We start from the raw sequence: 14,124 nt of genomic DNA, 5'->3' as shown, positions 1-14,124 counted from the left end.
CAGGTGCTCACCGTGGTATCTCTCAATAAAATTTCTGGTGAATACAACTGAAAATTGATTGAAATCTCACTACCACTAGAACTCTATGCTCCTAAAACATTAACTACAGGATTTATGCTCCTGATCCCTCTTAAAAAAAAAAATCTCTTCCATTCAACCTATGTACAAGCTACTGCACAGATCCCACCAACAGCCCAGTATGCTTTTACATCTAGGTAAACACTTCTGGATATTACACAGCTGAGCAACTGTTAACACCTCCTCTTAGTTGTGGCAAGGCATGAGGTGCTAAGTTGATAAACCGAGAAGAAAGCTGTCCTCTTGCAAGACAGTGTGTCCCCAAATCTTACGTACTTTCCAGGGAAACAGAACTTTGTGTTCAGTTTATTTAAAAAACCCAGCCCATGTGTTTTCCCTTTACAGGTACTGATCACCAAATCCTTAACCAAGTCATAGTGATTCGTGTATTTCTGCAGTTTAGGACAGCCTCCTCTTCCCATTTCCTTGGCATTTAGATGAGCCCCAGCTTAAAAACTGAGAATTATAATAGCAATTGCCAGATACCAGTATTTTTTGAATGAATATTTTTGGCTGTTGAACTGTTTGGGTTAGAAGTATTAGAAAATTTAATTCTGTTTTACACACTGGTTGAAAGAGGTGCTGTTAGCCCTGCCTGCAGCCCTGCCACAGAGGCTTAGCTCAGAGTATGGAAATTCCTGTATTCCTGAATCAGCGAGACATTGTCTAGACTTCTTTTCTGTCTGTGACAGTAGTCAATACCAGAAAGTTTAAATGAAGATGCAAAAACATACTAGACCAGACTATAACAGAATAATATGCTCACAGAATAAAATCTCCCTTTCCCTTTACTCCTTTAATTCCAAGGGCTGTACAGTTTTCTTAAGGAGATGAAGCTCTTTTTTCACAGTCAGAGATGTTTGTTTCATGAGCACAGGTAAGTAACCATACCTGCCTGAAAGGGAGAATAGAACTTCAGTTTGACAAAGCTCCTGCCCTCCAGGCTCTGCTGAGCTAATTAAATACAGCTTGTTTCACGCAGGGTGTATCTGCAATTAAGGGAAACTTAAGCTAGTTAAACCAAATTAAGTACAGGTGTAAGTTTAAGGTGAATTACCTAAGGAACCTCCATACAGACGTTTTCAATCAGAACTAAAAAGGGTCTGAGCAACGTAATGAGAACTCAGAACAATTTATTTCTTGAGGAGAGCATTGAAGGGGTCTAGTGATCTGAAATCCAGCTCTTTCATTAACTTGGTTTCACTTAACTAAGTATTTCTGTGTAGACAGGCCTGTAAAATCTGTATGTGACACTCCTGACCAAAGCTGTACCAGCCACTCAGACCTTCGTGATTCTCCTCGACATGGCACATGGAGAAATGGAGGAAAGCCTAATTAATCTTTCAATCTAATTTTGTCAGCTCTTATGCAGGCACTTAGTTGTTCAGGGCTGAGTATTTGTCAGCAACAGACAGAAAGAGGAGATGCATGCCTCAGCTCAAGATTTTGGCAACATTCTGCATATAAGCATGTGTAAGATGCAGCACAACAGCCCTTTCATTTAATCTCATTCTTTTCTGTGATGCTTTTAGAAACCAAAGTAGGACATTTGTGCATTCCATGATTATAATTTTATTGACATAAGAAGATATAATAGTTACATCTAATATATCCCTAAGGGTTGATAATTGCATGTAGGTTGTATTCTGGGATAGTAGATCTGACATAAATGCACCTAAATCTCTGAAATAGACTGGAATGTGATGGGCCGGAAGGTAGAGGCAGGAGAATGATGCATCAGGTATAAATATAATATGCACTTTCATTTCATCATTTCCAGCATAATTTAATGGTTGCATTTATTTGCTGTCCCACTAGTTTCCACTCAAATGTAAAAAAGGGAAACAAGTAAAAAGAGGGAATGATGACTGCAAAAAAAGTGAGCAGTGGTGGGGCTCTGTGCTTTCTACCAGTAGACAAAAAGTATTTGCCTATGAACTCAGAATTATTCACAACCACCACCTTCTGAGCCTCAAACACAAACCAAAGCATTATCCCTCTAGCTTTGAAGGATTTCATTAGGCAACAGCAGAAACCGGAAGTATCATGGGTCAGACACGCTGCTGCTTTTTCCTGGCTGGTGGAAAACTGCAGTGTGTACACGCATAAGGGGGAGAGACACACACATACCACCTGACAGTTTGACTCATGGACTAATGCTAAGGGGCTTTTGCAAGAACACACTGAACTGGAAAACCAAGTACTTTTCTTTTCTTTAATTGACTGTAGGATGAAGTTATGATAGGTAACACCAGAAGTGAAAGGAGCAATGTGAGAAGTAAAGGGGTAGTAAAGTATCACTAGGGACCCAAGCAAAGAGCCAGTCGCTTGGAATGGGAAGCATAACCCTCTTATTTGTACAGGAACCATTTGATTTAATTTCTCAGTACGCTAATTGTTACTAGGCAGAGATGACAGCTTAACTAGCTTTAACCTATTATCCTGCATACCAAGAGCTGTGCAGCTTCATTTAACACCAAGGTTCTTGGGGGGAAATTCACCTATGCACTGTGCAGAAAAAGCACATGCTCACCTGCCAGCATACTGAAGAAAAACCTACAGTAATCTGCACACATCCGAGTGGCAACACATCATGTCTACAGGTGAGTGACAATGGTTTATTCATCCCATGCTACTCCAGGATTTCATACGCTTTCCTGTTTCCTCCCTGAAGGAAACCAAGAGGCTTTTTGCTCCAAGAGTAACCAAGCAAGAGAGTACCCATTGAAGAGCTGCCAGCAACTCATCAGCTAGATCTCCCACCTAGAATGGGAAAAATTAAGTCTGAGTCCTGGTTTTATCCAGGGAGAGGAGGAAGCTGCAGCCTTATCTCTTACATGTCAAGTGATAGTACTGAATACGGAAGGAAGCTTCTCGAATTTTACTTCCTGGAAACAGGATACTCTTCCCATGAAAGCTTCCATACTGCAATTCACTCTCTTTCAACAAACTGGCATTTCCTAGGTATTTGGTTCTCTCAAAATGCCTTCAGGTAGCTGCAGGTATGAGACCTTTAAAATGTCCTGCTGCAGTCCTTGTTTCACTACCAGTGCCACACTGTTCGGTGTGTTTCACTGTCAGTGCCTGATGTTTCACTATCAGCTTCAGACTGAGAGCAGCCTACATCAAGCTTAAGAATGATCAGGTATGAGACAAATGCAAAGTTCTTATCCAGCAAATGAAACTGGAAGTTAATTCAGTTTTCAATTTAAGAGAGGTGCATGTTTCTCCTGTTTCTGAGGAACATCTATCACTACATTTAGAAGAGCAACAAAGCTGGTGAGGGGGCTGGAGAACAAGTCTTATGAGGAGCGGCTGAGAGAGCTGGGGTTGTTTAGCCTTGAGAAGAGGAGGCTGAGGGGAGACCTTATTACTCTCTACAACTACCTGAAAGGAGGTTGTGGAGAGGAGGGAGCTGGCCTCTTCTCCCAAGTGACAGGGGACAGGACAAGAGGGAATGGCCTGAAGCTCCGTCAGGGGAGGTTCAGGTTGGATATCAGAAAAAAATTCTTCACAGTAAGAGTCATTGGGTACTGGAACAGGCTGCCCAGGGAGGTGGTCGAGTCGCCTTCCCTGGAGGTGTTTAAGGAACGGGTGGATGAAGTACTTAGGGACATGGTTTAGGGAGTGTTAGGAACGGTTGGACTCGATGATCCAATGGGTCCTTTCCAACCTTGTGTGTGATTCTGTGATTCTGTGATTCTGTGATACATTTGCCACAACCCCCACAAACCAGTGTATTACAGCAGAGTTAGAAGTTCTTTTGATTCACTGGCCAAAACATTCCTATTTATAGTATTAATACTGACAGATGTAATGGTGATTCCTAGTGCACAGATTTGCTTTTACCCCTGAAGGCTTTTTCCAGGAAAAGTGCAGAACCTTAAAGCAAGATTAAGTCCACAGACAATTGATTTTTCTTAGTTGCTTTTAAACAGACACCTCCTAATACCCACTCCTCCCACCTCAAAGTAGCACATGGGTCACCGAGGGCCTGCTGATTGTAGCTTGGAGGCTGCTGCTCTGTCAGAGCAAGGCAGTTCAAGGGATGATTACAGAGAATGCAGCACTAGTATGATGCCAGCATAGGAAGCTATACATCACTACAGAATTCAAGAAAACCTGTAAAAGTACAGCACAGAAGGCAGCCAGAAATCAGGCTGAGCCAGAAATCTTCTTAAACGTTGTAGTGCTGGAAATAGGCATAAGTTACAATTTAATAAATACAAAAGAGTGTGACAATCAAAGCACATCCTGTTCTGCAGACAGAAAATTCTCAGAGTAGTAATGACTTGTTGCACCATCTAGGTTTTCTCCTACAGAAGTTTATGCTAAGAATGCTTCAGCTTAACAAAGAAGAATAGGAGCTGAGGTCTGAATGAAGCATCACCTCTGCTTTGGAAAAACTGAACAACACGCACACGTAATAACAGCATTAGAAAGCTGCTGCCACCTATAGTTAACCACCAGCTCTATTCACCCAGATTCTAGTTACAACAACGGGGAGACAGCTGCCTAATTGGCTCATACAATAAGTGAAGGTGAGCCAAAGCCTTTTCTCAGTTAATACACACCCACTCCTTATTATCAAAGCAGCTTGTCAACATGCCTACAAAATAATGTCATAAGAACAGAGCAAGGTTAATCCATGAAAGGTGCACAACAACCAATGAAGACCCACAGTTGCTGTCTCTGCCATCCAGTCCATATAAAACAGGTCAGGAGCTCCACCGGGAGGACTACGCTTGCTCAGGCTGGCTGAGGTATAATAAAATAGACTCTCCTGTCTCAAAATCTCTGTAATCAACTCTGACTAAGGAAAAACAACAACTCTAGGACGTCTCAGGCATTCAAGAGCAACGGGAACACATGAGGACCAGAAAAGACTAGGAGCAGGCAGCAGACAAAGCATGCCTAGAGTCTCAGGTGGGAGTGTCAATCAGTGCCTCCAAAGACAAAATAATAAAAAATAAAAGCCACCAAAAAACCCCAATCACTTTAATTTGCTCTTAAGACCTGCAATTGTCATAAAAATGAAATCCAGGAAGCACACATGTGTCCAAACTTCTAAACACTGCATTGTATGGAGGAGGGGCTGACATATTTCAGAGAGAGGTCAGTAGGAGAAATACAATTGGAAGAGAACAGCTTAGGCAAGATGTGCTGACTCTGCTTCCAAGCAGCTTCTGATAGAATGTCTACCCGGTCCCAGATCCTTTGGCACTTTATTGAGACAAGGAAGAAGAAAAAGCAATTCTTAACTATCAGATATACCGTAAGAGACTATTTTAGAAGAAGAAAAGATCAAGAAGAGGCAAAGTGAGAGACATTCAGGAGAGCCCAGCACTGCTGAAAAATCAGCTGCTTGCACACCTTTGATCTTCTCTCATTAACCCTTCCCAGACAGAACATTTGCTGCAGGCACCAGGTAACCAGATGTCAGCTACAGACAAAAGCAGAAGGGTATGCTACCCAAAGGAATGCTACCCGAAACCTTCAGCTACACCATGCTGATGTTTCCTAGCACCTACCTGAACCCAGTGATTTCCAGCGCCAATGTAAGAGATGTACAGTGATTTTCTGCATGCACCATTTGCTTACCCAATTGTTGCCTCTTGATCAAGCTCCTTTCATACACTGCCCCATATTTCACCTGTCAGAATGGGGGAGGAATCCAATTAGCTTCTACATGCAGTTTAAGCTATAAGGGCACGGTAAACTGAATTTCTAAGCAGTGAAAAGCCACCTTGAGTACTATGACAAGGTAGTCACTATCTGATAGTGTAGATTAAGGAGGAACTTGGCTCTTTTGGCTCTTCAGTGTGTATGCAGTTCTCATTAGCATTAATGCAAGCTGCGTATGGATACTGAGAGTCTGCCAAACAAGTGATAAACAGCTTTTCATTCAGCATACATGAGCAAAAAAGGGGCACAAGACACTCAGTCATCTATTGCTAGCACCTGACAACTATTTAAGCCTTGAGTCAAATCCAGGAGTTTTATGTAACAAAATTACATACAAAACATTCCATGAGAAAGCTATGGAATATAGTACACATTCTACAGCTTTGCAGCACGTTTCTGCATGGAGGGGATAGTTCAAAAAAGATGATAAATATGCATGATAATAAACATAAATAATAAAAAAACTGAAAACATGGGTTTTGAGAGAAATGAGAGAAAGATTGCCCAGGGCACAAATCCCCAGCAACCTGAACAGGCTTAAGCTAAGCCAAGTTCTCATGCAACTAATAAAAATGTTCCATTTTCTCCTCTAGGCACAGAATACTCAATTTTTTAGCCAATGCGTTAGGTGTAAATCTGGAATAAAGCATCAACCATTGGCAAATGAAGCCAACAAAAACTGAAGCAAAGGTTATGGAATCACTCCCCATCTTTGACCTGCCATTGTGACACACACATTATAAACCCAAACAAGAACTCTCTAGCCTCTAACGTGAAGAAAGATTTTAAAACTATTGTATTTCCAAGAGCAGCCTTTCATAAGAAATACCACTCCTGTACTAGATGGTTTGAGCCTCCATAGGACAGCCTAACATCAGTGGAACTCTGTAGAAGCTGTCAGCCAGATGACCAACATCAAACACTACCATTTAGAGCCCCAGAAGCAGCCAAAACAATATTTTGTCCATTTTGTGCCTTGCAGATGCCTAGGGTATGCTTAATGATTTTATCCATAATTTCCACCCCATCCCCTAGCCTAGGGCTGAGAGAGCATGTTATCAATTAAAAGAGCAAAAATACAGTGGTTCTATGCTGTAAAAAGAGACTTTACTACTAACATCTACAGTTTTATGCTGCACAGAAAAATATTTCCTCAAATTAGAATAGTAGTAATAATAGCAGTATGGTGCTGTGCAATTTTATTGAAAACAATACATCCTACAAAGCCCTAGAGAGCTTGTTAAACATTTACCAAACAAGAATATTTAGTATTTAATAAGACACTAAAGATTAATGGAAATAAAAAGTAATTTTTCTGAGTCTTCTAAACAGTCTTCCTCCAGTCAAATGATGCCCTCCTATATGAGATACCAGAAACGCTACTCAGTACTAGCACATCCAAAATGTTGAAAATTGTTGCAATCATTGCAAGGCAAACAGCGTTAATTTTTTCAGCATTTCATAGTTATTTAAACAGTGGTTAAAGTTAATTGAAACAAGCTCCTAATAAATAGTAATAGATTTACCTTCCCACCCTCAGGGGCTGTTGGGAGGATTAGTCGATATTTGCTCACAGCTTTCAAGTTGGAAATGCAGTACGAACACAAATATTATATTCTTACAGAACCATTCTTTAGCAGCTTACTCTTGTCTGTAATTAGATGTGGTGATCAGATTATATTTTGTATAACACTGCCATTTCCCTTTATCAACATACAGCAAGTGGCTCCAGAGGGCACCTATGGCCCTTTAATGACTTCACTGTTTTTCAACTAACGACCATCAAATAGACTAATCATATCCAAAAAGAAAATTAAGTAACCTGCAGGTACACACACAGTGAAACGCACGATGCTTCCCTTCTTCCACTGACTGACTTTGAGAAATTAGCTAATGATAATGGTTTAATAATGAAACAGATGCTCAACGTTGCTTGGCTGCTTTATGCATGAACAGCCCCGTAGGAAACGTCCCACCCTCGTTCACTCCAAAAGCACACACAAGTGAACTTGGTGGCAGATTGCAGAGCAACCTGCCCTTTATTTCTCACCTCCTGGAAGTGACAGGCTGCATCTCTCAAGTTCTTGCCATACATTTTCTCTATATGGTCCTTCCTCAAATGGCATCAGGAGGCTTATTTCTGGTAAAGACTGGCAATTAGCTATCAGTACTATAACAATGGGAAGGAAACAAGTAGAAACTGTCAGACTGATCTTCACTGTGGATACAGTGTCAGGAATCATATTCTCAATGCCTGTCCTAAGTCCTTGGCTAAAACAATCTGAGCAGGAAAGGAAAGGTTCATGAGAAAGACACCAGCGGCAAAATTATATGAGGTTTGTGCCTTTGGAGAACGTGGGTTCACTGCTGATTGCTCATGCAGGACAAAGCCAATATAGAGTATAGCTGCCATTGTGTTAGCTGCTTGGGGTCATATGCTTTCATCTGTAAAATTGCTGCCCACAGATACAGCACGACAGATACAGTCTCTCAATGTGGAGAGGCCAGCAAGAGTTTGAAATGGCATCCCATCACTAGACTGGACGTGGCTAAACCGTCCTTGCATAGCCTACATCGCTTAGTGTCCAGCTGCATCTGACTGTAGAGGCTTTAACCAATACACACAAAATATACCAGTGGAAGAGAAAAAGGGTGCACCTCTTCTTCCCCCCACCCCCTTCTTCCCCTCTCCTCCCTCCCAGGCTCCAAAATACACACGCTCCCTGCGTCACAAGATAAGAAGGCCAATCGGTGATATGTAAAAATGAGAATGAGCTTCATATTCTGTTGTACATAAATCTCTAAAGATCATGTGGGTGGGATTCAAATAAAACCTCTCTGCTTGTGTCATCTTTAACAAAATCCAACTGTCAATGCTTTAACACAACAGCAAAAAACTTAAACATTTCTGAGACAGCTCAAATAACAGCCTTGCAGGCTGACTGTGATAGATCTTCTATTCCGATTCTACACCTCTCCTCTCCGTTGCACTAGGAATGCAAGAGGGAGGCTGCAGGGTATTCATTTCCAGCCATCAATAAATAAGTGAAGTCTGCTTCAATTCCTCTAAAACAATCAGCTACAAAAGATTAAAAATAGAAACCATTTGATGCTACCGTGACAGGTCTGAGAGAGGAACTGAACAGAGCTCAAATAAAGTATTTATCTTTCTGGAAGACCTTTTCTGATGCAGGGAGTCCACGTCACCAACATCTGCAAACAGGGTGATCCAGGGCACAGCTCGGTTTTAGATAAGGCTACATAGCAGACCATAGCAGCCATGTGTCTCTAGTTTTAAGATTACAGCCCCTTAGGAAAGCTGGTAATGCTAATCTCCAGGTTTCCTGCTAATCCAGCAACTAAGACTAGAAGAACATTCTGCGTCATTGCTGTTGCAATCCAATACATGGTTTGAAATGTGTCACTTCTGCAGACGTTTTTAGTCCCAGGCCAAATGGTGTGGTTACAATTTAAATTCACTCTCCCTAATGCAGAGCTCTAAACAGGGTTTTTCTAGCCTTAAATCAGTGTCAGCCCATTACGAAGGCAGTGTATAGCAGTTCAGAAGTTAATGGATTTAAAGGGCTGAGGTATTGATGGCTGTGAAGTGGAAACTATCCTGTAAATACTGTAACAGCTAAGACGGCTCATCTCATTACAATTTATTTGTTTGAAACACTGCTGTAGAGGAGGGCTGGCAGCTGCAGGTTCTATTTCTGGAAGAGATGCGGGACAGAACTATTGCTGGGGACTGCTGCTTTAGGCATGGCTGTTGAGGTTGAGCCATGGCAGGGAATCTATACTTGCACCTTTTGTCCCTGCTAACCAGGAGACCTTCTCTGAACAACACACACACAAATGTCTCCAGGTCTGCTCTCCAAGCAGTGCTGTCTGGCTTTCGTACATGCACTGTTACCTACTCTGAAATACACTACCTCTGACTCGGTACTGTGTGGGCTGGGCTAGGCAGGATTCCTACCCCAGGACAGTATGCAGACTGTCAGCAATCCCCTGTTCACTTGGGAAGAAACACATGGAAACATGTAGTATAAATCACAAGTCACCATAGCAATTTTCAGTACACTCTGCCTGGCTGATATCTCACTTACTTACCCTTCTGCCCTTCCCAAACCTCAGAAAACGACCTTGAGCAAAAATAAAAAAACACAGGAAAGGTGGATTTTTCAACCAATTAATAGCACATCCAATAAATATCGAACTGTTCTGTCCAGATAGGAGCATCTTAAAGCCTCTAGCTTAGTGACTCCCAGTCTACAAACCATTCAGTTCTGTACAACCTCTCAACTGAATTATCTGAGAAAAAATTGGGAGATAATCCCAACGATTTCCACGTAAAACCCTGCTAGGCCCTGTGAGCATTAGAAGACTGGAGTGAGAAAGAACGGGAGGGAAGGAGGGAGAAAGACAGTAAATACACTGCACTTTATTTTCCTTCAAGGAGTAGAGAATTTATAATCTGTTTTTTAGGTTTTTTTTAAGATTTGTTTACTCTGCTTTGTTGTCAGCCCAACTAGGATGCAGGCCTACCTCCTCTCTGTACAGAAAGACATCCACGAGCCAGACAGCAGACCTGCTGTTTCTCATGCCCTGCAAAGGATGCTGCAAGTCAGCACTCTGTTACTTGCTCTTTCAGCAATAACCACTGACTTTTTCTGCAGCTACAGTTCTATGCCTGTTGACCATAGAAACACTCTGCTTTTACATATAACTGCTTAATAATTATCTAGTGACCAATACTTACAAGTTTAGGCAAATGCCTCACTCCTCAGGAAGACTAATTTTTAGCATCCTATATGTGGCATCCAGACTTTGTCTCCAAAACCTACCTTGTCTCTTTGCCATCAGCATCCCTGAAGCCACTGACGCAGCTACTGAGATTCTCTCTGATTGTGAGACGTGCACGTCTGGTTAAACTCTAAAAATAGAAGTACGTGTGGTCATACTCTGATACTTGGTCCAGTTTAAAGCACACAAAGATAGGGCTGTGGGACTGTCCAAAATCCATCAATGTTAGCTCTCGTTTTGTTGCTAGCATACACAAAGCTGTGGTAGAAAGAACTCCATAAAAATACAGGGGTGCTCTGAAGCTGTTATGAAAGGAAGCAAGACTTAAATTCTTAGATGTTAAAACCAAAGAGAATTCTTTTTACTTCCCTGCTCTTGGCTGTTAACTTTCATTTGTTTAGATGCCAGCACACTACACTTCATAAAAATTAACACTTTTTTTTTCCTTAAACACTTACAAGCTTATTTTCCTTTCGCCTGTACCAGCTGTTTATCTCCTGACTTGATGATTCTCTTTGGAAATGTGAGTTGACATCTGGGTACGAGCGGATGCTGTAAATTGCCAGCTTTTCTGTCTACTTATGCAAGCAAAGATTAGTTCCTCCAACTACAGTAGCATCTCTCCAAAGAATGCTAACATTATGATACATAATAACCCTCTTCTTTCACTGCTATTACCCCTTTCTTTTCATTGAAGTACCTTTTTTATTTCGCTGAAGGCAAAGCAATGCTTTACGGTACTAGGCAATACAAATAAATGTCACTTAAAGAGAAAACTTCCCCAGAAGTTCACGATTCCTTGCAAAAAGCAACAAGGAGTAGGTGAGAAGGAAGTACACATCGTGGAACAGGTCAGAAGACACAAAATTAAGTGAATCTATGGGCTCTGCCCAAGTAAGGTTAAGCACAGTAGCTAAAGGAATCTGCTGTCTGCCTTCTACCCTTTCCAAGGAAAGTGAAAATAGGAGAGAGAAGCAGCTACACAAAGGATCATGTACTTCACCATGCCCCTGGTTCGTTCATTTGACCTGTCAGAGGAAAAGATTCCATACTTGTTTCCTTTCATTGTCAATTTTAGTAATGTCTTTCACAGCTTTTATGATCTTGCCTATTTCATGCTTGTATAACATCAGGAGATGCAGACATAATGCCTACAGTTGGTCCACGTGTGACTCAGCCAACATTTCTTTGTCTTCCACAACGAATACAAAGGAGAATCCATTGTTTATCTTGAAGGATGGCACATTCAGACACTGGCAAGACAATATGTGAAAGGTATCACAGAACCAAAGGCCTCAAGTTAAACTGTTCCTCCTTAAACCAATCAGCTGTTAGCAGGATGAGAAATCAACAGATGTGCCTGAGTGATACCACACACCATTCATCCTGTTTCAAGCTTTAAAGGTTAAAGCCAACACCTTAAACTACATGAGGAATGCAAGACAGGCATGGGACAGAAGTGTCATATGCTCCCTGGAGAGATATGTATCTCAGACAAGTAACAACACAGTCAAAGGCAGTTTCACACATAAACCTTGCAGACAGAAAATCAACACTATTTGAGGTTTGTCCCATGGCTTTTGGGTTTGGAAGAATCAATGGGTAACACAGTGGTCTCCCAAATACAAAATAGTAGCTGTTCTTCACAAATTGAGATGGGGTTTTTGTGTACTAAAAGAAAACTGTCAAAACTTTTTCAAAGCTTCATGCCCAAAGCAAGGAAAACCCTGTCATTCATTGCAGTTCTGCTCTGAATTTTAACTCATAAATAATAATCCTGAAAAAGACCCCACCACAGTAAGCAGAGAAGAAAGTGCAAAGCAGCATGGAATCTAAGTGGCTGTGGTTTCTATTGGAGTTATTATTTATTTACCATTGGATATGGAGCATAATGAGGAAGAGAAATGACAGCAAGGAGAAGGAGGAAAGTGAGTTGGGTTTCTGCCCAGAGAAGGAGGACGTTCTTTAGTTGAACAAATCAACTTCACAGAAATGCTGACAGACAGTAGAAATAATGTGCTGTTCTGAAGGGGCAAAAATACCATACATAAGTTTTATAGGCATTTGTATATGTACAATCCCTTAGCCTCTGCTAAAAGGCAGCCTATTATTGTACTGTGGAAGGCACCTGATGCAACTAGGCCTTCTACCCATAGTGACTATTCATTGCCATTTTGATAACTTTAGAGTCACAGTACTCTAGCTGACCCCTCCTCTACAGAAAGGACCGCTCCAAATGCACAAAGCTTGGCCATCACATTTCAGAGTCTCCTTGTAGCCTTGGTCTTCAGGAGAGAAGCCAAGTCCTACACAGATATCTGGAGGCACTATAGGAAACAAAAACCACAGCCACCTAGGATTAAGTGTATGCAGGTTACTTTACAACATAACAGAATAAAATAGTTTTGAAGCAAGGAAAAGGAAAGCAAAAGGCATGTTCTTCTATTAAATTACATAAACACTGCTTTTGATTGTGCTGAGACTCCCATATCAACAGAGTGACTTCTTGCTCACTTATCCCCTCCTGTTTCACACTGTTCCCCCACTGACTCTCTCTTCCAAAACTGCCTCCCTTACTCATTTAGCTTTTTCAGTTATAAAGGGAAAATGTTCTGAAAATAAAACAGTTCTGATGTTCTGAGATCTTCAGTTTTTGCTTTCCTCAACAGCCTGCTCCATCTCAAGGAAAGTATTTTAATATGCTCAGAAGTCAAGGCAGATTTGCTTGCCTGATGTGTGGTTTACAGAAGGTCTAATTTATTTGTGATTCCCAAAACCCAGGAGACAGTAATCTAAGGAGGCACCAGAGACTCTTTTACATATTATGCTTAGCCCTTGCAAGCTTTATCGTCATAGCGCAATTTTTCCATTTTGTTTCTGCAGTACCTAGCTAGGGAAGAGTACGGCTTCAAGTAGAGGATCGAGAAGGTAAACAGCAGGAATCTTTCCAGGAATACATATAGAGTAGGAAGGACCAAGAATTTTAGTGCTTTCCATTGCTTGTTCAGTGTCCTTCTCACCTTGCTTGTAGTTACACTCTCTGACAGCAGCAGTTTCCAGTAGTAGTAGTGTGACATTGGGCTTGATGCAACATAGACCTGGGACTTGCTAATGCATTGAATCACCCAGAGAAGTGAGAAGCAGAAATCCTTTTTGTGTGCAGGCAGCTCTGTCTCTCTTTCACAGGAAACACAGCAAAATGAAGGACAGTGAAGGAGACTGGGTGAAAAGGAAAAATTCTCCAGGAAAACGAACAGCAATACCATTGACAATCACCTGATCTGTCTGTTTATTCCAACTGAAGAAAAGATGGAAGAACATACCTGCTCCAAGGTCTTTCCCAAGCACCATAAAGTTGTTAAAAAAGCAGGAAGAATCCACATACACCTATGAGAATGGTCCAGCAACTAATTGCCAAATAGACAAGATATGCATCTTCCTCAAGAAGATAAACATACCCAAAATGGGTATTGCCCATCTTTAGGTTATCACATGGAAAGTCACATTGACTCTCTAGGTAAAGTTAGATGAAGCAAGTGTTAATTTGGCTATTCT

General features: G+C 41.3%; 1 protein-coding gene across 2 annotated transcripts in view; it reads right to left on the bottom strand.

Annotated features, from left to right (window-relative positions):
- LOC104067343 (transmembrane protein 263) overlaps positions 1–14,124 on the bottom strand; it is a 208,962-nt gene that overhangs the window by 73,242 nt on the left and 121,596 nt on the right. Inside the window, exon 1 of one of the 2 annotated variants that reach the window (XM_054068471.1) lies at positions 10,611–10,701. The exons of the other annotated variant lie outside the window; for it this stretch is intronic. Within the exon in view, the coding sequence (XP_053924446.1) occupies positions 10,611–10,632 (22 nt within the window). The 5' untranslated portion in view covers positions 10,633–10,701. Of the gene's footprint in view, positions 1–10,610; positions 10,702–14,124 lie in introns of those variants that run through there. 2 annotated transcript variants of the gene reach the window in all.

The sequence above is a fragment of the Cuculus canorus genome, chromosome 5 (assembly GCF_017976375.1).
Source record: "Cuculus canorus isolate bCucCan1 chromosome 5, bCucCan1.pri, whole genome shotgun sequence".
Lineage (NCBI taxonomy): Eukaryota > Metazoa > Chordata > Aves > Cuculiformes > Cuculidae > Cuculus > Cuculus canorus.
This window is presented reverse-complemented; position numbering and strand designations above follow the sequence as displayed.